Raw genomic sequence first — 26,638 nt, forward strand, 5'->3', positions numbered from 1 at the left:
AGGCTTAGGGCTCTGGCTCAGCTGCGGAATGCTGCAGCCTGCTTTCTGTGGGAGGCTGGGTGAATAAGGTCCCTATTGTAGCAGGCACTCTTAGAGCACACAATGGGGCACTGTGGGGGGCTCCAGGGACCACTGCAGCCCCAGCATGTGCCAGTGCCAGAATTTGCATTTCTGAGAAGCTGTTACCCATGGTAAAAGGTTATGGAGCAAGTCTGGGACTGCCCCCCAACTGTCTTTTGAAGTTGGTAATTGTGTTTTTCATGACTTCACTGAAAACAATGACAAACATTTCCTTCTCCTGTTACCTGCCTCCCCTATAGCTCAGGACCTGGATTTTTTTCATCCTGAAATTGTGTGAATTGAACCCTTGCCCAGCTCAAATCAGGTGTAGAGCTGGAAGGCATCAAAGAAAAACGTGAAATAAAACCTGTCTTGTTCCGGCTGGTTGTGGGAGTTTGCTGTCGGATGTGCCAACGTGGCTTTCTGTAGCTTGGCCAGGATTTGCCTGAACAAGCAAACGGGAAGCAGAAAGTAGTCACGCAGCTGTAATGGCAAGAGAGATGTGTAGAAGCTGTAGTAGAAAGTAAGAGAAGCAGGTTGGGGATGGGTTGGGTGAAGAGAGGCAGAGACTGGCTGTATCCCTGAAGCAGTTGGCACGTTTGGTTGTTATGTGCTTAAACACCAGCTTATTAAACCTTGGTACAGTTTGTAACATCATTGAAATAAGTAAAGGACCTTTCTCATCTTTAGTAGAGCTGGAGAAAATCCTTTCGCGTAGGGTCAGTGACACTTTTTATGCAAGCCAACCTCCTGGTGTAAAGGGAAGAGTGATCAGAAGCAGGATCTGGGGAAAAAAATCCTTCCTTCTTAAACCCCTTGACATTCTCTTGGACTCCAACCCTTTGTGTGGGGCCAGTTCAGCAACTCCCCGCTTTTCCTGGAGGACATGCACCATCTATCCTGGTGCAGGCTTCACCTCCGTCGGCTGTGTGTCACCAGCCCCTTTGGGGGGACAGGGACTGCGAGGTTGTGTCTGTATGTTCTTGTGGTGGGGCTTCTGTGTGTGGGTTTTTTTCTTCTTTTTGTTGGGTTTTTTTTTTTTTCTATTTACAAGCCTTGGTTTCTTTTTTTTTTTTTTTCAAACCAAAAAAGGTTGGTTTGTGTGCTGTTGTTTTTTTTTTTTCTATTTACAAGCCTTGGTTTCTTTTGCATTTCCTTTGGTCCTGCTTTTTATCTGATACCATAAATCTAAACCCTCCCAACAACAGCCTTGAGTTTTGCTTTTTCCCAGAACCTCAAATAGAGAAACACGCCAGACGTGTGGTTACAACGTAAACCTGCCTCCCCAGTTAAAAGATGTAAATACTATTGGTATAGAGGCCCCTCCCCCCGCCCCCTGCACCCCAGAAATCCTTGCCATGGAAAGGCGTTCAGCTGCCGGGGTGGCCAGGAGCAGGCAGAGTCTTGGCAAAAGTCCCCAAAGCTGCTGCCCCATCTGCACAGTATTATCCACATGAGTAGGTTTTTTTCATTGAAATCAACAGGACCGTATGGCAATATTCAGCTCTGAAATTATTTCAAATGGCTTCCCATGTAGTTACAACTCTATATTTACAATCTTGGTGATTTCAATTTGGAAACTCGTTCAAGTGAATAATATAATGCCGGACTGCTCCTTCTGTTTTCCCTGGGAGCTGGCAAACTTCTAAAATTTAACTTTTATTATGGGGAAACTTCTCAGTTTGGGAATAGGACATCAGGGTGTTTTTGGATTTATTTGCTCGGTGTTTAAAATAGAATGGAAGTTACTATTGCACAACATTTTATTAAGTGACTACATTTTGTGCACAGTCTTCTAATCTTTTCCTAGTCTCAGAAGATGTATTTAACAGCTGGGGGTTTTGTATAGTAATTCCGTCGTGGCTATACGGGTGAAGGGCTTGCCTTCCTATGGGTGCTGTGCTGCTCCTCTTAACCCAACTGTTAAAGCAGATGGTCAGCAGAGTTGGACATGAACTTGGGCAATACCCTGAAGAAGGTGATGTTCGAGGGTCTCGAGGAGCGGTACAGATGTATCCGTTTAGTCATTACAGATACAGGTTAGTGAGACAAGAAAACAGTGTCCGTGGTGAAACCAGGATTGCACGGCGAGCTCGGTGTGTGGCTTCCAGGCGTTGTGAGCCTCGGTGGATGCCAGCTCTTGGGCCAGCTTGCCTGAAGGCAACAGGACCCCTCTGTCTTGAGTGACTGTGGTGATTTGACAGCGAGGAGTTTTCTTCATCAGACCTGCAGTAGGAATCAAGCGTAAATCAATGCAGTTGGTACTGAGCCACTTGGGTTCCCATCAAGCATCTTTGTGCAAGTAGCCAGGAAAGCTGGGTGTGAGAAGTGCAGCTTCTTGCACGGCCAAGGACCACCGATCCTGGCAGGAGAAGGGCAGAAGGGCTCTTTGTGAACTTGTTCCTGACACCAAGTGTGGTGGCCGACACTGGGATGGATACTTGGTGGTACCTTGACTTTGCTCTTTAACTGTATCTGGGCTTGTTCAGTGCTTACTCAGTGCTTTGGTGGTAGGGGGACCTGGGGGAGTATAGTCAGATTCCTTTGTTGGCCATGGTTAGATAATGATCCAGCTCTTGAGGGGCTTGAGGGGAGCGTCCTTCAGCTGCTGTGATAGCCTGGAGGGAGCGTCTTCGCCTTTACGGAGAGGACTGGGGAGCGGAAAAGAGAGGAGTAAAGAGCAGTGTAAAAACTATGGGTGGAAGAAAGTCAGAGACTTCTTGTCCTTTGGAGGACAAGTAGCTCAGAGCAGAATTAAGAAGGAGAAAATGTCCCTTGAGTGGAGTTACAACTGTTCAGCAGAAGACGCATATACCAAGGAGGAGAGGGAGTGGTAAACCTTACGGGGGGGTTTCCTTCTGCATCTTTGCTCCCATTGAAATACAGCATATGTTCAAGGAGCGCACAGGAACAAAACACTTAATAAAAGCTATATCCTTCCTTACAATGTGATGAGAAACTTCCCAATGTGTTAAGGTAAATATTGTAGCTAGCCCAGTGTTGCAGAATGGATGAAAGAGAACGGCCACGGTTCTATGGAAGGACTGGGTGATACGGCTTTTTGACATAAGTCTGGAGTGAACCAAACTAGGCCGCAGTGGAAAATTACCAAGAAGCTCAGCTGCAGTGGAAAGTTACCAGACTTGCGAAAGAGAGAAGAGAGATAAGATTATGCTGACCTTGTATAAAACAGAAAAACAACTTTAAGGAAGCAAGTATGAAGAACAAGGCGTAACCCGGACCCGCTGTAACCGCCCGCTGTAACCGCAAGTAGGAAGTCTTATGCAAATGTAACCTTTAGAGCTTAGCCAATCAGTAAATGACTAGTAAGCATAATTAACTGAAACTGTATATAAGACATAATCGCACCGTAATAAATTGAAGCTTGCTTTATCACTCACATTGAGTCGGCTGCTTGCTTTCCCTCGCTCGTCGCAAGTGGCGCCCGAACAGGGACCCCCCATCCTTGTTCTTCACCGGACAGCGAGGACGGAGAAGCACTGGTAGCAGCGACCAGAGAGCAGAAGATCGGCTGATGCTGGCATCGTACCCGATCCGTGCTTGGACCCAGGATAACTTAAGAAGGGGTTCGCCGTCCGTGAGCTGCTACCCAAGGGAAAAGGCAGCAACAAAGAGGACTTTAACGAGTGCACAATGGAAAAAGAGGTAGCGCTAGCACTTTTACGATGCTTTTTAGAAAAGCGGGGAGTAGGCCCTTTAAAAGATCTGGCCAGGTTAATTACTATGGGAAAAGCGAAAGGGTTTTTTACAGACCCCAAAAAAATGTTTGAAGTAGAGGAGTGGCGTGCGTTTAGGGACTGCTTGTGGGACTTAGTTATAGATGACGATAAGGCAGCAAAAGAATTGATGAAATCATGGCGTGAAGTAACTAATTGTATAAAAAGATATCAAGCAGAAAAGCGCCTTGCTGCGGCAGTAACAAGCCGACTTGCAAGCGCAGATCTTAATGCAGGAAAAATTATGCTATGTGAAAATCACATTCCAATACCCCCTTTATCACAAACAGTGCTCTCTGTACCACCTATAGAGCCCACTGTACCACCTATAGACCCTTCGTGTCCTTCGCCCCCCCCCCCCTTTTTCGGCGCAGTAGCCTCGGGGGGGCCAGAGGGCGGGGACACATCTGACGAAAGTGCTGCTGAGGAAGAAAATAGCAGTGGGCAGTCAATACAAAATTCTAAAAAAAAAAAAAAAAAAAAAAAAAAGGAACAAAAAATCCAGTAAACAAACTCTTGTGTTCTGCACGCATTAATTGGCAAAAAATAGCACAAGAAGAAGTGGCTGCTCAGGGAATATTTTATATTGCTGATCAAGTCAACCCCCTACAAGCTTTCCCTGTAACATATCAGATGAATGCCGCTAACCAAAGACAGGGAACCTGGGAGGCTTTGATTGGAAAATATTAAGTCAGTTACGTAGTACAGTGAATGAGTCAGGCCTCCACAGTGAGCCCACCAGATACACCTAACTTTATGAAAGGGCCGTTATTGCGCCAATGTATTTTGGAGAATAGTAACAGTTACACCAAAGGCATTTTAGTAACCCTGCCCTTAGATTCTTCTGTAGAAACAATGCTAGAGCGAATGAGTCGGGTGCCAGTAGGTCAGCAAGCCTTGCTAGTGGAAGCAATCCAAGCAGTAGGGAGAGATTTAGTGCAAGCCCAAAGTCAGGCATTTGCAGCGCTTGCGCCTCTGCACCCCCCTGGGGCTACCGCGCCCCCGAAGCCAGTGACCACCACGCGCCGAGACTTCCTCTGCTATCGATGCGGGAAGCCAGGACATACCCGTGACCGATGTTGACAACGTCAAGTGTGGTGCCAAAATTGTCAGCAAGGAACCCACAACACCAACGTCTGTCGGCAGACGGGAAACGGGAAACCGAGCGCGAGGAGCCGCAGCGCGTCGACCCCAATCGCGACTCCTGTCACCTTCACGACACCCCCTCCAGGAGACATGACCAACTCTTATCGACAGACACCGTGTTACAACCCGCCACCCGAGGGAGCCTCGGCCTGGACCTGGCAACAGCAGTAGATACAACATTAATTGACAACCGACCACAAAAAATTGCAACTCATGTCCGAGGACCTCTGATAATTAATAGACAAAGTTATGGTGCTCTATTATTAGGGCGGTCTTCTGGTAGTTTAAAAGGGCTGTTGTAAAGTGTGTTGCTTATAGTAATAATTGTTAGCATTGCACTCGTATGTTTAAGCTGTGCTCTCTCTTGTATTTGAAAATTATTTGAACGTGTAACTGGACCAGTTTTCCTTGTCCAAAAAGAAAAAGGGGGAATTGTTGCAGAATGGATGAAAGAGAATGGCCACGGTTCTATGGAAGGACTGGGTGATACGGCTTTTTGACATAAGTCTGGAGTGAACCAAACTAGGCCGCAGTGGAAAATTACCAAGAAGCTCAGCTGCAGTGGAAAGTTACCAGACTTGCGAAAGAGAGAAGTGAGATAAGATTATGCTGACCTTGTATAAAACAGAAAAACAACTTTAAGGAAGCAAGTATGAAGAACAAGGCGTAACCCGGACCCGCTGTAACCGCCCGCTGTAACCGCAAGTAGGAAGTCTTATGCAAATGTAACCTTTAGAGCTTAGCCAATCAGTAAATGACTAGTAAGCATAATTAACTGAAACTGTATATAAGACATAATCGCACCGTAATAAATTGAAGCTTGCTTTATCACTCACATTGAGTCGGCTGCTTGCTTTCCCTCGCTCGTCGCAGCCCAGGGCAAGCGAATCCGCTGTTGTGGCATGCCTGGAAGTGAGAGTGGCAGAGGGCTCACCTCATGCAAGGTGTTTGGGTTCCTGAGCAGAAATGGTTTGGATTTCCCCACAGAAACTTTTTTTCCATGAAACCTCAGCTGCTGGGTCACAGAATAAGCCCTTGGGATGCCTTATCCCCTTTCCCAGCGTGACCTGCCAGTCTTTGCTGGAGGCCAGCCTTGCACGGGCACTGAAGCCCAGGCAGAGGAGCTCTGCTCTTCCCTGTGCTCAGTGAACAAAATGTGCTGAGTTGGTTCCTTTTTCTTCTTTATAATTTTTTTCCCCCCTCTTAGTTAGGAAATGCTCAGTCAATTGGTATTTGCTAGCTGGCAGAGGATGAGGGGCTTTGAAGATATTTCTGCCCGAAGGACAGGTGTGATGAGAAATTACTGTACGTGGGTGGCAAAAAGCCAGTTCCCAACTGAAGTTTATATCCTGCAAGTAAACCCATACTGAGACCATGGGATGTTACTTGGACGACGTCTCTCCTAGGCTATATGGTGCCTTTTAACTACAATGATATTTAATGCTTTTTCGTTGGATCTTTATGCCTTTCAGAACGACTTCTGAACATTGACCTGCCACAAAAGCTGGTTCTCTTACTTTGTGGTTTTCAGGGAAAGCTCTCTTTGTCATGATGCGGACATGAAAATATAATATTGAATTATATTTTGGTCCAGATAATTTGTGGATGTAAATGGACATCAAAGTCAAAACCTGACCCATCATGTATTGGGCTTGATTTCCAAAACATGCGGAACTCAAGTTTTAGTTGATGTGAAATCAAAATCGTGCCTCTAGTGCTGACAGTAAAAATAGAAGGGATGTAGGGATATGCTTAAATTAGAAGGTGCTCAAATGGAGACAAATCCAATGTACTGAGGCTTGTGATATGTGACAAACTCCCAAAAGAGAGGTTCATTTTCTAGCTAGTGATTTTTCTTAGGCTTTTTTTTTCTCCAAGGTCTGGATTCTTCCTCGCCTTGAAGAGGTGCTGGGTGCCAGATTTTTTGTCTTTTTTTTTTTTTTTTTTTTTTCCCAATTCATAAAATAGCTTAGGCTGGAAGGGACCTCGAGAGGTCATCTAGTCTAGCCTCTCAATTTTTCTGTTACTGTAGTTGAGACAGACAAAAGAAAGTAAAACAAGGAAACTGATTTATTATGAAATGAAATGGAGTGGGTTTTTTCTGCTGGGAAGGCTGATGCATTAAGGGAGTGTGATGGGAGCAGTTTGATATTCATTGGTTATCCCTCACAACAGCAGTCTCGATTGCCCTTGGATGTTTTATGACTCAGATTATGCTCAGATTAGACTTTTTTAAAAAAATCTTAATTCTTTTGGGTTTTTAAAAAAGCTGAATTGATGCATTCAGGGCACACAGTCCATTGGCTTTGCTGTGTGCTTCCATTGTGCAAGGAGGGAAGGGCTCTACATCTGCAGTCAAGTCCCCATTTGTTTCTTTAATGTTCACATACATTATTGTAGCACTGCAGTTTGTTTCCTTAATGAACACCATTCTGGTGTTCCCAGAAGCCTTTCACTAAATAGAAGTGGGAGAATTTTAATTTCAAGGACTGAATGAGAAACTGTCTGTCTTTGTTTTGTAAATGGGAATAGAGCGAACATTGTAATAAAGAGATTGTGTACACGGTGATGGGAGGAGGATACCACCAACTTATTTCCTTACCTGGGGGGTCTTGGGTACGCATCAGGAGATGTGGGCACACTTGTAAAGTGTTTTTTGGTGTTTGCTTTGTGGGGCCCTGGGTGGCCACTCTGGACCATGGGACCTGCCCTGGCAGAGGGCCCCCGTGCAACCCAAGGCACAGTGGTAGCATCTGGTACGTTGAAGATGCTGTGCAAGGCTGCAGATGGGATGATAACCAACCACTAGAACAGTCTTTGTAAAGTCATAGGAGTTTGCTGCTGGTGGGTATGTGTGTGGTGTTTTTGGCAGCGGTATCACCCAATATGTTGCAGGAGATAACCCGCTCTCCGGGTCGGATGTGCCAGATCAGTCCTGCTCATCCTTCAGTGCAAACATGGCTCTAGTTTCTAACAAAACCAGGAGAAAACAATTTGTCTGTGTATCATTAACATAATTGATATTTATTACTTTCTTTGTAAATTTCGGAGTGTGTTTTGGTTTCGGATGCCTCATTTAAATCACACCCGCAACAGGTGCTACTGATTGTTTGTGTCTATTATATTGTCCTGATAAGCTTGGACAATGGTTTTCACCTTCCTGATGCGAGTTATTGAGATTGATTGAAGCTCTATGCTTGTCCTGTCCAAAATAATATGTAATTAATGTTTCAGCCAAAACAGGCAAATCGAGTAGTATGCATTTGATGGGGAGGGGAGAGAACAAAAAGGATTAAAGAGTTCACCCTAAAGTACAAATTAATTTATTGCATTATTAAATGGCCTCCAAGGAAGGAGGAATGCATTTAAGAAATGAACAAATAGGAAAACAAAAAACTCCCTGTCTAAATGTTTTGTCTTCCCCAGAAGTGGGTTTATTCCGAGCGCTGTCATGTGTGTTTGAGCAGCAGCATTTGTGCTATAGGCTGGTCTGAGCTAGGATGCTCTTAAATTTAGCACAGAGTTGTCATTCATGGAGTCTGGTTTTTGTTTGTGTGTTCCTTTTTGGTTTTAATCCCCTTCACTCTAGCTTCTTCCTTGGATCTGTTTTCCCTAAATGCATCGCCATTTCGGGGGGGGGGGGGAACAACAACAAACTGTTTAAATACTGGCTTTGGTTTTGCTCCTTCTGCCTGTCTCTCTGGCTTAAAGCTCTCCCAAGGGATTTTCTTTTTTGCTAACTAATGTGTTCTGTTTGATATTTTAACTCCGTATCTCTCTTCATTATTTCTTCATCCTGCTCTTTATTCTTTTTCTCACCTGACATCTTTCTTTCTCCGTTGCATACCTTTTCATGTCCTTGCCCTCTCCAGCTATTGCTCTCCTTTTTCCATTCATCGGAGCAGGGATGTCTGTTCCGTGGGCTTACATCTCCTTCGGGCAGCCTGACTTTTTCCACAATGACTAGTAAAAACCTGCATCTGGACAGATCTGTGGGCCTTTTCGTGTTTATATTACACTCAACTCTACCCTTTCAGCTTTCTTCTGCTTGGCTTGGATTCAGTGCTGGATTGATTTTTATTTGTTGTTGTTGTTCTCTTCCTTTCTTTCCTTTCTTTTTCCCAGCTTCTTGGCTGTTCATTCCTTCACTGCCCAGGGGGAAATTTCTCTTCCTCCTTATGCTTGGTGTTGCTCACTGCTCTGTCCTGATCTCCTTGTCCTCTTCCCCATGCATTTTTATGTTATCTAGGTGATTTAGTCTAATAACAACATGATTGAATAATTTAGTTGACTTGATTTTTGTTTTGTTTTCTGCTTCTACAGTTATATACCCCAAACTTACTTCTCTTTGCTCACCTATATTTAGTCCCACATCTGCAGCCAGGTGTCTCTTCTGTGTTTCCTTCTGCTGATCTGGACTGTGAAATCACAGAATGGTTTGAGTCGGGAGGGACCTCAAAGCCCCCCCGGGCCACCCCCTTACCAGGGCAGGGCCACCTCCCCCCAGCCCAGGTGGCTCCAAGCCCCAGCCTGGCCTTGGGCGCTGCCGGGGACGGGGCACCCGCATCTGTCCCGGGCAGCCTCTGCCAGTGCCTCCCACCCTCCCAGGGAGCAATTCCTTCTGAATATCCAGGCTAAATGTCCCCTCTTCCAGTGTAAAACCATTCCCCCTTGTCTTGTCGCTACAGTCCCTGGTACAAAGCCCCTCTCTAGCTTCCCTGTCAGCTCCTTTAGGTGCTGGAAAGTGCTGGATGGTCTCCCTGGAACCTTCTCCAGGCTGAACCACCCCAGCTTTCCCAGCCTGCCTCCCAGCAGAGGTCCTCCAGCTCCTTATCCTCCCTGTGGTCTCCTCTGGACTCACTCCAACAATTCCATGCCCTTCCTATGCTGGGGGCTTCAGAGCTGGACACAGCGCTGCAGGAGGGTCTAGCCAGAGCAGAGGGGTAGAATCCCTTCCATCGAAACCTATCTGTGGGATGCGGCGGATGGAAGTGCTGTCAGGAGGAGGATGGAGCTTTGAAGAATCAGTGTAGGAATATCTCTTTCATAACTTACTAGACAAAGCTGTTGCACTATAGGTCTCAGAGACGTGAGAGCAGGCAGCTTTTGGCATACTGTGCCTGTCGGGATGGAGTTTCAGCCCTGTTCCCTAGGACCATGTTCAGCTGACTCCTCAAATCCACTATTTTGGAACTTCTGATTGGCAAAGCTGAAATGTGCTATGTTTTGGACATCTACTTAATGGTTGTGAGAGTAATTTCTTTGTCAGAAAGACAGTATCTGCTGGGGAGAATGCGGAAACCAGCAACACGCTGGTGATGTGGCGTACCTTGGGGAAATGAACTTAACATAGCCTCCTCTCCACTAGAGGCTTCTCCTGAGACCTGGTTGAAAACTTAATGGGATTTTTCACAATTATGGTAACAGCCTAGTCGGTAATGCTACTTTCAGATGCCTTAGAACAGATATTCTCCGGGAGCTTGCATGTTGACTATGCTTTTACATTCCTTTAATCTTGAGAAGTATGTTAAACGTGATATATGGGAAGTACCAATGATGCTGGGCTTCTGTCCGTAGGTGTAGTGCTGTATGTTTTTTTCTTTCTTTGTGGGACTCATATGCAAATTGGCAAGTGCAGGTATCAGTTGTCTTGAGGGAAGCTGACAAAAGCCAGCAAACAATATGATTTTCTGGTAATGTAATTAAAGCATTTGAAACAAAAGCACATAGCGGGGAAAAAAATGCAGTCAAGTCAGTGCAATTAATCGTTAAGCAGTTTTCTCTGGGTGCTCAAAATGAAAATCCGATTTGCTGTTGTCGCCAAGAAAACACCAGGCTCTCTTTGGGTTTTGCACAGACAGCAGCAAGGTCTGCAGAGGCTGCTACCTGAAGTTCTGGAAGGCTTTGGACCAGAAGAGATGCTGTTATCTTGCAGCTGTGAGCAAACCTCAGTCCTCCTCAGATATACTGCCCATATTTTTAAATGTAGCCAGGTACCCTTGTGCTGTGCGTCTTCTGTGCTGTATGCAAAACGATGCTCTCGCTTTGTTCCAGGGATAACTGGATCTTCTGAATTGGTTCCCATGAACTGGTAGTTTAAATCAGTTCATAAGCTTGGAGTGGTGTGTACTGCAGGGCTTGTTGGTTGGGGAGACTGGATTTTGTTCATCACCTGAAGTGGCTAAAATTAGGCACTGAGAATCGCTCATACTGTGCTAAGGCAAGCATGCCTGCCCCTGGCATCAGATGATCTGCTTTGAGACCATGAGCTCTGTCTCCAGAGGCTGCCACAGACAGAGTTTCACTGAGTGCACGAGCCTGGCAAGCAAACCATGGGTGCATGTAGTTGAAATAATTTTATATATGTTATAAACTGTGGATAACTGGCTAGCTGAAAAAGGTCTCATAGACATAGTCCAGCTGGCTGGACAAAAATGCACATCGCTCTCAGCTTATCTGAAGTAAAGCAAAAGTTACACAGTAACAGGAAGATCGCGGTGGGAAAAGAATGTTGTAGGTGGGAACAGATAACTACAGAAGAGAAACTAGGGGGAGGCTTGATATTTAGGCAACTAACCAATAATGAGCTTAACTTTTGTAATATGTATGAGCTAATTATAACAAGGCATAAAAGGTGACTGTAAGGTACAATAAATGAAGTCTGCTGATCACTCATATTGAGTGACTGTGTCTTCCCTCCGTCGCGACAATAAACGATAACAATTAAAACAATTTTAGTTTGGGTTCAATCAATTTAGGTTGAGAAACAATAAGCAAAAACAGCGCTGGGTGCGCAGAGAACTCAATTAGTTCCACCACACGCACACCTGAGTCCTAAAAGCAGCATCTTTTATGCCCGGATCTTGACCAATCTCTTCTCGCTGGATGTTCATCCTGCTCTTTCCCCATTGGGTCGCCAGGGCACACCCTCTCCTCCTATTGGATCCTCTTTGGCGTGCTTGTTTGAATCTCAAGGTCTTTGTCTCCTTTGGCGGGCTTTCCCTGGCATGCTTTCCTTATCTCCTTTGGTGGGCTTTTCCAAGCAGCGATTGCCTCAGGGGAAGGGGAAGCCATCACATTGTCTCAAAGGAGAACCACATATGCCCACCCACCACAACTGTGACACAGGTCCCAGATACACATCAGGGTACAACAATTACACTTATCACAGTACATTCTATTTTTGACATGAATCATGACTGCGTTTATCACATATAGACTAGCCAGCATGTCCTCTCTGCCCCCATTGGGTTAACAGTAGGCAGCCGTCGACCGCCTTGGTCTTTTTTTCTTCAGTAGTTGTGCTCTTACCTTCTGCCTTGTGCTTTGATGTTCAGTTCCAAGTAATCTAATCTGGCAGAGGAGAGTGATTTTCTTTTTAAGGGTCAGTAGGGCAACCTGGCTCTCATGTCTTCCCAATTGCTGGAGCTGAAGAGAAGGAAGCCCAGGTGGAGGAGGGGAAGGAGTGTCCCATTCGTGGCCAGAGAACGCCTGGGGTCACCTATGGAGCTGTTCTCTCATTGAGTGGACTATCCCCAATATCGTTACTGGGGAAGGAGTCAGATGGGGTCCAATCACTAAGTGCTTTCAGAGCCCTCAGTAGTCAGAGGGGTGGTGGAAAGGAGCATCTTTGAGTGTGTGCGTGCTCATTCATGAAAGTTCGTTTAACCTCTGCAGCCTGGCCAAATCTGAGCACAGAGTGTGTAAGGTGATGTGGCAAACCCAAGTGTTGCATGTGGGTCACTTGGTCTCGTATACATGGACCTTGGCTTGTTTGGTTTGCTAATGGGTTCATTTACTTTTGTCTTATGCGACAGATTTTAAAATAGAAGGGTGGCTTGAACATGGGATGCAGGATGGATTTATTCCGTGCTCTTGGACTTGTCCCTGATAAAGCCCTTTTTCTAGGTGTTGCACATGAATTGTACCCAGCAAAAGTTCTTTGTAACTGATGTTTTGGGCACTCTGGATGTAAGCAGTGGGATACTGCGGTGTGGAGGCACTACACTTAGTGATAAGCCCCCTGAACACCTTGGTTTTATCAAACTAAAGCTTTCAAGTAAAAATCAGCCAGCCGGTTGCCATGTGTTTGTAACAATTCAATGAATATGGCAGAGTTATCATGGAGTAGTTGTTACAAGCGCTTTTACCTCAGTGCAGTCCAAAATCCTGTGATAGCACAACTTAAAAAATTTAATCATCTTGGAACGTCATGACAAAGTCCTGATAAAAATTACATGCGGCGAATGAAGAGACGGGACGCAGCTTGATGCAAGCAAATGTCAATTTATTGTACAGAAGCACGAGGTTTTATAGACATTCAGAAGCTGCGCGTTTTAAACAGATTGGTTCTTGAAGCTAAGCCTTGCATACTAGGCAATCCCTGATTGGTGGTTAACTACCATCAATTAACTGCAAGGTGTTATCTTTCCTTGGCGCCATCCGTCTCCCACTCCCCTGTGCTCTGTAAACATGCCTCATCATGTTAATTGTTGTGTCTATTCACACTCCTCGTCCTCCCAGGGTTCATGACCTACAAGCTCGAGCACATTCCCCTCAGCTAACTGATTGCCATGCATGGTCCTAGTTTGCAGACCGCTCCTGCAATTACATATTCATTTTTACATAAAAATTGAACAATGTTGCAGTGTACCACGCGCTTGTGTGTTGCATTGTACGTTTCTTGAAGCAGGAGTTTTTATTTCAACATCTGAACATCAAATGCAGACGAGGCGAGATTTTCAAAATTTCATAGAGCTGAAATGATATATTTAACACCCCAGGAGGCACATCATAAGTTATAATAAAAACATTAAAACAAGAGTTCTCCTCTTTAATATATATTAAGCTTTGTGTTAGTGTATTTTGGGCAGACAGATAAAACTGTATCAAGTTTTGCTGTGTATGTTGCATTACCTAAGCATGTAAATAACATACCTAAGCATGTAAATTATTAGCCTGGCCATTAAGCTAATATATGCAGGTTCTGCAGATTAAGGGGGGGGGGGGGGGGGGGGGGAGGGGGGAATCCTCTGAGAAAATGTATACTCTGAGTGTCCATAAATACACTTCATTGTAATAGACTTAGTTCAGCTACAGTGCTCTGCTACCAAATTTTAGTTAGACTTGGGGGGTATTTCTGCATCCACGGATTTCAAATGGTCTGTGTGCAGAAGTCTTATTTCTTAATCTTTATTTGAAAAAGAAGGCGGCTCCAGGGGTGGCCCAGTCAAATGCTTTTGCAACTGTGACATCTCTTCCCTCTCTATAATGGAAGCAAATGATGCAGAACATGAAGGGGGGAAACCCCCCCACCCTGGAAGATGATATTTCACAAAGCCAGAACAGGAAGTGGAGGATTCAAAGCAAGGGACTGATTAAGCAGCACATCAGAGATCATCTTTTAAATGTTAATTTATTCTGTGGCCTGGAGAATGATAACCTTGGAAGTTACTCTGATGTTGCCTGTCAGGGCGAGAAGCCCATTAGTTTTATTCCTGTCTCACAAAGCAGGTCATCGCACAGGGTAACGTCTGGGTGGCTAAAGCAGCGAGGTACCGACGCTAGGGGTCTTTCACCTGAAGTTTTCCTCTTTTCTTTGGCTAAAGGATGCTCAGGTTTGCAGTACTCTTCTAACACCCTTGAAGTCCTCAAATGTGAGAGTGCTGGACCTTAACTGAGAGCTGTGAGCGTGCATGTAGAAGGTAGAGCAGCTATAAGGGTGCTTCCCTCTCTTGTCCTGACTTGTAAAGCCTCTGGGAGGGAGTCCCAGGAAGGCAGGGGGTCCTGAGGCAGCCGCAAGGATGTCCCTGCTGTGGTGCAGGTGGTGGATGAAAGGGTTAACAACCACTATGGGTGTAGGTTGGGTTCTGTAAACTAGGGAGCATCAGCCTGGGGCTGGGTGTAGATGTGGAGGAGGGCGTTCTCCACATCTCGGTGACTACTGAAGTCCATGGCCTTTTCTTAGTTGTTGAATGACTTGGATTTCTGAGGGGTTGCAAGAAGGTGCTGATGGAAAACTAAGGGCATTGGCAAAAAAAAAAAAAAGAGGGAGAGACCTGCTCCCTCTGAGAGAAAACCTGGGAGTGGAAAGCACAAGCACGTTCTACAGCTTTAGAAGAGCTCTTAATGTTTATTTCTCCTGCCTGGGTGCCACCTTTTTTTTTTTTTTTTTCTCCTTGCCTTTGCTTTCAGTTGAGCTATCACAGTGGGGCTTAAATTGTAGGTTTAGCTTCTCTCTTTTAAAGTGGGTCTGTTTCTGAGCGCGTACGAAGATGGCCAAGTAGCTTGACGTTGAAGCAGTTTCAGAGAGGAGACACCGTAATGTGCAATGGCAAAGGAGCTGCCTCAGGGTTTGGAGGGATATTAAAGAACATTTTGATCATCTTTACCTTTCCAGCTTTGAAAAAGCCATGCAATAGGTAGCTGGAGAGGCGGTTTTGGAAGTGGCACTCCTGAGTCTGCAAAACGTGGGAAGAAACAACACAGTGCAGTGTATGACCTGGGAGGAAAGGCATCCCGAAGCTGGAGGGTTGTTTTGGTCACCTTCTCAGGGAGCGGGGGAGTTTTGGCAGCAGGCACCCAAAGGGTGTGAAGGAGCAGCGTGGGTGTGGGGTGCTCTGCCCTGATTCCTCGGCCGCCTGCCCCTGGGGTGGCAGTCACAGGGGCAGTGGGTGACTGGGGCTGGGGCACCAACTGAAATCCTGGTGGTTTTAAGCAAGATTAGTACTATATAGGAGAAAAGCGATCCAAGGACATTCTTTTTAGGTTTGCCTTAAGCCTCAAAGTACACCTACCATCAGGAAAAGTAGGGGGAGAGGTTGCAATTGTCGGTGTTTTTTGCAATTCTTCCCTAGGCTCAGTTCTGTTTCAGGGTATGTGTATGGATGTCCACACCTAAGCATGTGCTGTCATTAGTGAAGATACAATTAATACAGAAATCTTCGCTCAGAAATTCACATTTCCCTAGGAAGAAGCCCCCAATAATAAGAAACTTTAAGCAGGGTGGTTTTTTTTTTTTGAGACATAGTGTTGAAATAGTCTTGGCAATTGGGCTGTTAGAGCATGGTCAACGAGCCTTTCATGAGCTGTGCTAGCAGAGCTTGGTTTCTTGTGGCAAGTTTAAAACTCTTCTAAATTTCATATGTGGATCTTCTGTTTGGTTTTTTTTGTTTTGTTTTTTTTTTTTCAGGTGACAGTTCTTAGTTTTATGCACCTAGGAGGTGGGTGGGAGGTGTGGTGGGGTCTAATCAAGTCTGAGATTTCTCTCCCTTAATTCAACGAAGGCTGCAGCTGTTTATCCTGGCTTATATTGTGGAATTAATTACTATTTTTTTTTAGGTGCTGAAATAGGTTTATGTATAAGATGTAGTGTATTCCTTATACACTGGTCTAGAGGAGTCAGGTTTAGTGTTTGCTGCTTGAGGTAGAAATGGAGAAGATTCTGGGGAAGTCAAGGGTGCAATGCCATGATGTGGTATTGGGAGAGCTCTCCAGGCTGCCCTGACTTCAGGTGTAACGTAGTAGTTGGGCTCTTGCAGATAGGTAATAATGGATTTTCAAGTACTTTTCTACCTTTTTTTTTTCCCTTCAGTACCTACTGTTACCGAAATCTTGGAATGAAGAACTTATCGACACCAATGTGATGTAGATAAGCAGACACTTCTTTATTGACGGCCGGGTGCGTGAGTGAGTCCCCTCACGATCGACGCACACCATGGTTCAAAATCATACACCTTATATAAAACTCATTCATACATATTCATTAAGTATTCATGCATAATCATAAGATTTCCCATAAATCATTAACATACTCTCCTCCCATATCCGATTCTGCGCAATAAAGGTTAGAAAGGTCCGGAAATGGGTCTGGGGTACAATTTGGGTAGGTGGTATATGAGTCAGTGGTCTCGATCTCCCCCTGCCGGAGTTACCTTTCACTTAAGGTAACTGTTTCTTGACCGGCAACTATGGGTTGCTTCACTCGACTCTTCCCAGTTCACATAAATTCTCATTTTGACATTTTAGTACATCCTCCTAGGTTACATATAAACAATCATCTCAAATCTTAAGTCTGTTATCTAAGTTCTAAACATTCCTACTAGGTGATTCTGACCAATTCCTCCGGCCTTGGTACGGGGCTGTACAGAAGATTTTTTATAGCAGCTTTTTACTATAACTATAAGTTTCATTAAAATATATTTCTTATCCTTCTATATTTCTATTACATGATTGATTTTATAAAATCAAATAATCAATCAAATAAAGTAAATCAATCTTAACTTATTAGCAAATCTATAACACTACCTTCTACAAAACATGGCTTTTAGATTCTCACCCTTCCGAGCAATATCTTCTGAAAAGACATGGTCGTTTTTCTTCCATTTCTAAGGTGTCACCATTGCCTCTATCTTCAGGAATAATATTTCCAAGAAGATTTGAATTTTCCTCACATTCAGAAAGCTTTCCAGGTTATTCAAACTGTTAGGTTCCTTGTAGTCAAGCAATTTAAGTTAAATATGCTTTTTGCAGAGGATGTGAGTAACTGAAATTGCAAGTGAACTGCAAGGGTAATTGCATGAAAAGAAAGTTAATCTTTGTTTAACTTCTGTAACTTCTGCATTTGCTGCACTGGAAGCTGTCATAACCCCATTTCTTCTGCAGCAGTGGATTATTTACTTGTGATAATAGCTGCATAAAATCATTAACACGCTGTCATAAACAGCTGTGTTAAACTGTGTTACAAGTCTTGGTGGCGTAAATAAAATGTCCAAGCAGAAGCACTGTGTTTTACCAACAGAACGCAGTTGCCTTTGGGAGCAGGGAAGGTAACACGGGTTTAAGATAACTCTTAAGGTAACTCCATTGTAAATATATTTCTGTAATGTTACCTGTGTTCTGGAGCAAAAGTGCCTTGTGCCAATGTGCAGCTTTGAGGCATAATTTTGATGTGTTTTTTCCAGTAGCTGGAATCGGAGCATTAAGACAGATGGGAAAACAAATCGGGATTAGACTGTTCTTCTCGATGTCATTAGACGACACATTTTATTCCATGTTCTTATGGTGCTGTTGTTACTGTGCTTGAAACTGTACAACTTGAGGCTTCCAACTCTTGCGTTCCTTTTTTGCTAAATCTTATTAATTTATTTGAAGCCACAACTTTTTTTGCTTTTTGTTTAAATGCTTTGAAGGCAAATCTGGTACCTGGCCCCTTTGGTTAGTGTCTGGGTGGAACAAGGTACTTGACAATAAAATTAATTTCTATAAAGGAAATACTGAGTAGCTGTTTATGCATTGTTATACAGATATTCATAGAAAGCTTTGGTTTGAGGTACAAAGTAGAAATCATATTTTTTGAAATAAATATTTCAAGAAATAAATGTTTCAAGAAATAAAAGGTTTTGTGGATCTTTATCAGGCTCTTTATGATGTAAGTTTTTGTTTTCACTTGCTCTAATTAAGCAAAAGGATTAATTTGATGGAGAGGGGGGAAAAAAGCCATTTTTGCATTCATATGCAGTTGTTCCCCCCCCGTGCTGGAGCATGGAACAGTGGTGCTGGCACTTGCACGGAGTTGGGAATTTGGGGAGCAGCCTGTCTGGGAACCAGAGGATGCACTGGGAGGTGCCCCCCTGTGTGGGGTTGGATAGGCAAGTCCATGATGTGTTAGAAACTTGGATTTTCCTGCGATGCAGTGGAAACTGCTCTGATACTTTCTCAATCAAGTGTAGTCGCTGAGACTCGAGAAGACTATGTTGTCTCAAAATACAAATTGTACATGCTTTGACTGTTTAGAAATTCCCGGGAAACGCTTGGTGCAGTAGAGAAAAGGACCCCTTAATGGTATTTTGAGCTGTGCCCTTCTGTGTAACACGTTCTGAAGCGTTTTTCATGATTTCTCGACTCTTTGGTAGACCCAATATTGTAGCTCTGCTCTGAGATCATCTCCCTCTGCCTGTAAAGTCTGATTTCTCTCCTACCCCTACTGGTGCCTTGTTACCAAAGTGACGTGGCAGAATTTGGCCCCTGTTTTGGCAGCGGGTGGGAATCTTGGGTGTTCAGTGCCATGTTGGGGACATGGTATGTGTGCACAGTTGGCGCTCAGCACCTCCCCTGCCTCTTCCCTGCTTTCCCTTTTCTTTTGCTGCCTCCTGGAGAGCAGTGGCCAGACTGTTTGCAATGAGGAGAACATTTTTTTGGCGAGGTGGAGGATGATCCACCAGGTTTAAGCTTTTGGCACAGTTTCTGACGGATGATCAGGCTGCAGGCTCGCTTGCTTTCCTCCCCCTTGTTTACTAAGAACCCAATGCTGGTTTTGTGCTGGGCACAGTGAAATGCATCTCAGTGCACCTCGGAGTAGGTCCTGTAAGCCATTAAATTCTCCAAATAAACCTCAAGAGGTACAGTGGTTTCATGCTAATCTGCAATGCAGGCATGTGTAGTTGTACAGATTTTTATCTTTGCTTGATCTCCATGTTTTACACGGATAAGATCTGTTTATCTACAAATATTGTTTTTGTAGTGATGGGGTAAAAATATAATTTATGCTTAGTGGGGTTTTGTGTGTGTAAAAACAATTTACAGAGAAACAGCTTAATTTCTTATGTTTGCCAACCATGTCTATGGTGCCTCTGGGGGTTGTACAGTAGCTCCTTATACTGAGTTTCTATATCTAATATTGTATGTTTCTTCCATAGAAATGTGCAGCTGGTATTTCTGCCTCATCTCTTACAGTTTTGCTGTTTCAGGTTCACTGATCAAGACTTTCACATCGTTGAGGTTCTTGACCGAGCCTTCCGATGCTGTCACCATACGTGGAAGCAACGTGCTGTTGAATTGCGTAGCAGAATCAGACCAAGGAGCCCCAGTTATTAAATGGAAGAAAGACACGGTCTTCTTAAACCTGGCGGTAGACGAAAGGAGGCAGCAGCTGGCCAACGGATCACTCTTGATACAAAACATAGTCCACTCCAGGCACCACAAGCCAGATGAAGGTGTCTACCAGTGTGAAGCATCTCTAGAAGGCATTGGAGCTATCATCAGTCGGACAGCTAAGGTCATGGTAGCAGGTAGGGAGAAACAGTCCTACTTTTTGGATTGCTAGAAATACTCTTTGTGAGAAGTTGCTTGTTTGTTGTTTTTTTTTTTTTTAAAAAGGCAACACACACACACACACACACCAGTATGCAAAAAGCACTTCAAGTGCTGTGGGTTTTCTTTTTTTTCCTCTCTTCAAAAGAAGTAAAGCTAGATATGACATTTCTGCTACAGTCATTTATTTCTGACAAGGTATTATTCTTGTTTAAATGTGTCTAATCATCTCTTCATTGCTCTATCCGCTGCATATTTATTGTCTTCAAAATAGATGAAAGTTCTGAAGTTAGAAATTACCTGCTTTTCTTGAATTGAAGATCACAAAAAAAAAAAAGCACCAAACTTCTGTAGGGCACTGAATGTACAAATTTTTATGGTTTCGGGACTTTTTAATAGACAAGAACTCATTATGCAGCTTGCTAGAATTGGCAGCCTCTTTGTATTTCCTTTAAAGCACTTGTGTAGGTATATGGCAGCGGGAACAGAAGTTTATTAACAGGCATCTGAGAACACTTGTGGCTTCTCATTGACTTAATATAGATATCTGCTGTGAAAGATGCTTGTCTGACGTTTTCAAGCGGTCTTTTGCCTTTTCATCAGCCTGTAGAAGGATGTAGCGAGTCCTCGGTCATCTCATTATTGGGGAGAAAAATGGTTGGGGATCCTTGAAATAAAACCTACTAAGGAATACCAAATCATGTGGTAACTGAGACTAACTAGAATTTGCGAGAGTTCAGCATAATTTTCTTTATGGCCATTATTGAAGAATGTTGCTTGTTCTAAGCGGATGCTTTTTGTTTCTGTTTGTTGGATGGATGGGAGCTACTGTGTATTGCAGATCACTGAGTTAAACCTGTTCAAGAGCGCCCTGGTTGCCTTGTCCTGCCGAGGATTGAGCAGCATTCCCAGGCACTGCCTTTGTAACCTTGAGAAAAGAGGATAAAATGTTCTTTTGTGTTGGGGAAAGGATGGACAATTGGTGCCTTCAGAGCACAGATGAACTCAGCTGTTCAAGCACATGGGTTACGCGATGGAGCAGCATGTGTTTACGTTAAGGGAACGTTGGAAGGCAGGCTGTGTTGAAGCTCTCAGTCTTACCTGGCTGCTTTTCTCTGGGAATCCAGTCTATGCTCTAGCTAGTCTTGCTGACCTGCCATGTTTTGAACAACACGGGCAAGGAAAATAAAATAGGTTCAATCCAGTTTGGTCCAGGAGCTCTACAACTTTTGGCCATCCTGGATCTTCCTAAACTCTTACTGGTTCCCCTGGGAAGGGAGCCCAGGCAGCTCTCTTCTCAGCTGGTTCCCCCAATGTCCCTCATGAACTCCGTGCCTTTTCCAGTCTTAAAGTCCTTTAAACTGAAGATCACTTCCCTTCTTCCAAACCCTTTTCTACCAGCTAGAAAAGGCATATATTTTTTCATGGTACCTGATCAAACCAGCTAATAAGAGTCTCAGCTTTTTCCTAATCTGCCTCCTTCCCACCACTTTTCTGTCTGAATATCTGGTCTTTTAACCTCACATCCTCAGCTGTGAACGTACTCCTGTACTATGGTCCCTACCCAGGGGATGGGGAGTCCCACAGATATGGAGAAATGGGCCATTCTGTTATCAGGTCTCACCCTCGGAGGGAGCCTGCGGAGCCACGCTTTGCCAGGGTGGGCTTTTTGCTAGTTCAAGTTGTTACTTGGCCTTGATCATGGTTGTTTGCAACCACTAATAAAATCACTCTAATTATTCTTTTTAAGTGAATGCACATATGTGAGTTTTCTGTTGTGCTGTGTAATTTTGAGCTTTTCATCGGATGAACTGTGCTTTGCATGGCAGGTCCTGATCCCTGCAGTGACGGGGGAAGTTTGGGGTGGGGGGGCTTACTCTGCTCAACAACTATTTGGCTGAAACTGGAAGAACTGCTAATGATTTCTGAATTGGCAAGACAGTGAAAAGGATGAGAGGCAATGTACACAAACTGAAATACTAGATGTTTGTTTAAACCTAACTATTTTTCCTCCAAGGTGTGATCACACAGTGAAATGGGTTGCCCAGGCATACTGTGGAGTGTCCAGCTTGGAGATATTCAAGACCCAGTTGGACACAAGTCAGTGCAACCTGCTGGTAGCTGCCCTTAGACTATCTCTGTAGGGGTCTTCTGACCTTGATTATGATTTTTAATTTTTTTTCTTCTGATTGTGTGAAAATGGTTCATACTATAAGGTGGCATTTAATGTATGGCATTTAAAATTGGCAACAGCTTCAAGCAGAAGTGCTGCTTTGCTTTCTGAAGGACATGTATTCCTGAGCGAGCAGAATTTTTGTGTGGGTTTGTTGTTTTTTGGTTTTGAGGAAGTCGCTGAGCAATGTTGGCAGAACATCATTGACTTAAGGCACTGGCAGATGGAAACATAGCAGAGCAAAGGGAGAGAGGGCAAGAGGAGAAATTAAGGTCTCACACTCCAGTATGTTGTGTTAATCATTGCTTGGCAAAGCAAATAAACTTCCTATGTTCAGAAAAGCCTGCTCGTACAGAGACAAGGATTGGGATAGGGTAGAGCTATGCTGAACGTTCTGACACTTGAAAATGGAATCTTTTGGATCCGTTGCATGATGTAGAAGGGATCGTTGCCAGACAGGCTTTGGCTGGAGAGCCCGATGCTCTCGTCCAGAGGATTGGGTGGTGGGATGGTGGGACGTGCGATTGTGCTTTCCTGATGGGTGGAAGACTCTGTTGATGTCAACAGTAGGTATCCTCATCTCGCTCTGTCTCCCATTTCTGCACAAAACTGCAAAGGAACGATCATGAGCTTTAATATTTCAGGGGGGTTTTAAGAAGAGATTCTTCCACTGAATTACAGTCTAATCTTGGGTAGCGTCGCTTCTCAACTATCGGTCTGTTCATGGCATTTTAAATACTCACTGTGCTGTTTGGCACCGTAGAACACATCAACATTTATGTCTTTGAAGGTTAAGATTACCACGCCACTGGTATGCAGAAGGGGCATATATCTTTCCCTCTTGCCGTAAAGACTTGGAACGTGATTTCACCATGCTTTTAAAACCATTAACAGTCACCGCTAAAAGGTAACAGGCAACTCCCTGTGGAACAGGCTGCTGGAGGGGTACTGAAAGTGTATTGCCCTATTAAAGCCCTTCCCCTTAACGTTTTCATGGCTTAAAGTGCTTTCGATAAAGAAAACGTAGCAAATGAAAACTGTTTTTAATCAGTCAAGGATTTTATGCATCAAGCCTGCCATGTATGGGAAGATAGACTTTTTGTAAGAACTTCTCAAGGGTCCTTACAGCCCCGACGTGCTCCAGTTGTAAAAGTGTTTCAATCTGAAATGGAAATGGGAGCACTGGAGAGAAACTAAAAGCTGCTTCCCTCCAGTATCTTAGTAATCCTCCCAATTTAACAGGCTACTGATTATTGGTATTTCTAGTAATCAAGAGAGAAACCTCGCTAACCTGTCCTCTGTCTCTATTTATGGACTGTTGCAGGATCAGCCCTTCAAAGGCTCTGTCTTGACTGTTTATCTGAAATTTATCTGAAATGCTGGTGTTTCAGAGGATGATCAAAAGTGGAATCCATGGTTCCTTTATAGGGGAACTCCCACACTGGAGCATCCAGCCCCTTGGTGCACACCAGCTCTCTGATGTGATGGGAGAGGAATTTTTTGTGTGACGTAGTGGTGACTTAGAACTAGAAAATTATTTACGTTGAAAATTATTTATAGCAACTGTTTTCTTGTAAAAAAAACCCAAACAAAACAACCAACCAACAAAAAGCCCAAACAACCACCATCCCCCAAAACCCCTAGAACCAAACACCACCAAACCACAAACCCAAACCGAAGAATGGATAAGCTGTGGCACAGCTGTAGATACATTGAGACCAATGTTCTGCCTTTGGTCATCACCAGTAGCAGATGGCTAGAAACTATAGGGAAAATATATATCCATATAGTCCATCTGAAGACTCTCTCAGTTGTCAATGTGGGCTACGTGTCACTAAATTCTTGAGTCAGAAGTGTAGCACTTGGGTGTTTAAGCACCTTTTTATTTATTATTTTTTTTCCTTCAACAAATTGATCTTAACCTGTATATACTTTCAGCACTCCATTCCTTGCATGGGTATATTGCCACTGATTCAGTCCCGGCTGAAATCAGAGGTTATTTTGGAGGGAGAAAAAAAACCCACAACAAATAAACACCTAGAAAAATAGTTAAAACATGCTTTGTCAAATATTGAAAATATTTCCACTCTGATGAGGCCAGTGGAAAAGCGCAGCTGGCCTGTGTTGCCCTTTGAGCTCCTGAAAGACTTAATTTTGTGAGAAAGTTTCAACGCGGTGTTATGGGAGTTGTCATCTGCTGTGTAGCCTCTCTAGGCTTCTCTCTCGTGGAAGAAACTTTCACAGTGGTTAATATCCCAGGAAGAAAAAGCAGGAATTTTCCAGCTGTTACTCCAACCAGTTTTATTGTGGGACTGAGCTGTGTGTGTTGAGCAAGTACCACAGAATAAAGAAAACACATTTGTCATATTTCTCCTTGAGCTGAAGGTCAGCCTGGACGCTCCCAAACCCCTGTCAGCCAAGCTTCAAGACCTTTAAATGATTTAAAAATAATTTGAAGTGGCGTTTGACACCATCAATGTGTTCTTCAGCTTTGAGTGTGCGACTGCTGCTCGTGCCATGGTGTTTTATCAGGTGACTTCACTGGTATTAGGAAAAAAAAAAAAGTAAATGCAAGGAATATGTTATAATCAAAACTTTGCTGTGTACTTGTCCAGACAGAGCACCAGGAGACTCCAAAGGGACAAGGTAACCCAAGTGAAAAATTACATCCTTTTTTTCTGTAGTATTTCTAGTGGTTACACCTTGGGCTCTACCGCAGACCTTAGCAGACACCTAGTTGGTAGGACAGCTGTTGAACCCAAGGTTAGAGCCTGGCAGATTGGAAGAACTTTTAATCTCCCCCCTTGGGAAGGCAAGGAAGCTGTAACACTGAATTATTTTTAGGATAGTCTAAATTCATTGATAATTCCAAAAGATCTATTTGAGTGCACACAGAATGGCTAATAAATGAGGAAATATAATATTAGATACGATCGCCTACCAGCATTTTTAGATTTTAATGACCTAAGGATGAAAATGAATGAGTGATACAAGGAGGTTTCACTTCTAAGAAATGATGGGATAACACGGGGAACTTGCTATAACAAGTTTTAGGAAATAATGTATGGGATAGAGTAAACAACATGTGGTCTAAAGTGGTGCCTATTTCTCATCCCCTGGATCTAACGTGGTAACTTTTTTTAACTAAGGCAGAAAAAATACTTTCAGGCACTAATCACTTGGGAGGTGTAACTTGATCTATAACAACTAAAATGAGCCAATACTGATTTAATCTTTTTATTCCTACCCTTTTTGATACCTAATCACAGAAGATTTTAGGCTATTTAATGTGAATTCATAAACCATAATAGAAGTAGTGAACAAAACTACAACAAACTCCATTTCCCTCCCAAACTCATTTTGGTTCTCTAAAAATTGATTATTTTTTTCCTAATAAATGGCAAAATAAAAAAAGGCAAGTCTTTAATAACTGTAGAACAGACGTTCTAGCTGGAATATTTCATTTACAAGTATTACCCCTTGACAGGGAATTCAGCAAAACAGATGGATGTTTATGAACTCGGCCAACAGATTTTTTTCTCTAATACGCCTTTTTATATTTGCATTTTATATGACTACATAGAGCACGCACGGTGTGTTCTGGGGCACAGAACACCACTTAGGAGCCTGTCAGGAATTGGTTAAGCCTGATGTTAAAAGACTAGCTGATTTAGATTTTTTTTTCCATAATAATAATAATAATATATGCCTGTGGGACTGCTTTTTACATCACTTGATGAACTATATTGCTTAATAGTTTTTTGATTAATGGAATGGACGATTCCTGAGTTCTCGCTTGGTACTATCACTGCTGAACGTTCCTTTGTTGTATTTGTAAGACCCACACGCGCCACTCCAACAAATGTATACTCTGTCATGCTATTAAGGCTCATTAGCATGTTTGTATTTAAAGAGAGATGTGAAAAGTGAAAGGAAATATCAGGAAATCGGGTAAATGTTAGGCTCTTTACATGCCACACTCATTTGTTCACAGGTTTTCTGACTGCTTTGTGCATTAGATGCACCTACTTTCCCTGGTGTAAAAATGGGAGTGCAGGGAGCTAAGCAACCAAAAAACCCTAGCCACAAAGCCCAGTGTATCTAGTAAGGTAGTTGTCTCTTTGATGTGATCACTGATTCTTTTTTTCCCCTTTAAATGGTCATTTTCAACATCGTTAACGGTTATTGCTTTGCCTGTATAAGGCGAAAGGCTATGGGAAAGGTTTCTGTTCTGTATGGCCACTCTTGGGCAAGAGGCTTTGAGTTGCATCCTTAATTCCTCCATCTGTTTGTCCCAGCTTCGATCCTGTGGAGATGAGGTGGCTCCAAGGTGCCTCGTACACAGAGCTGGAGCAGGTCGCTCCACTTTCCCCCGGTAAGCTGTGATGGGATCTCTCGTGGCAGGGCACGAGCTGTAGATGATGGCTTCCCT

The 26,638-nt window shown here is 43.7% G+C and overlaps 1 protein-coding gene across 1 annotated transcript in view; it reads left to right on the forward strand.

Annotated features, from left to right (window-relative positions):
* The first annotated feature begins 2,011 nt into the window (after positions 1-2,011).
* LOC121080429 (netrin receptor DCC-like) overlaps positions 2,012-26,638 on the forward strand; it is a 137,565-nt gene continuing 112,938 nt past the window's right edge. Inside the window, exons 1-2 of the mRNA XM_040578448.1 lie at positions 2,012-2,099; positions 19,691-20,011. Of these exons, the coding sequence (XP_040434382.1) occupies positions 2,012-2,099; positions 19,691-20,011 (409 nt within the window). The remainder of the gene's footprint in view (positions 2,100-19,690; positions 20,012-26,638) is intronic.

The sequence above is a fragment of the Falco naumanni genome, chromosome W (genome assembly GCF_017639655.2).
Source record: "Falco naumanni isolate bFalNau1 chromosome W, bFalNau1.pat, whole genome shotgun sequence".
Taxonomy (NCBI): domain Eukaryota; kingdom Metazoa; phylum Chordata; class Aves; order Falconiformes; family Falconidae; genus Falco; species Falco naumanni.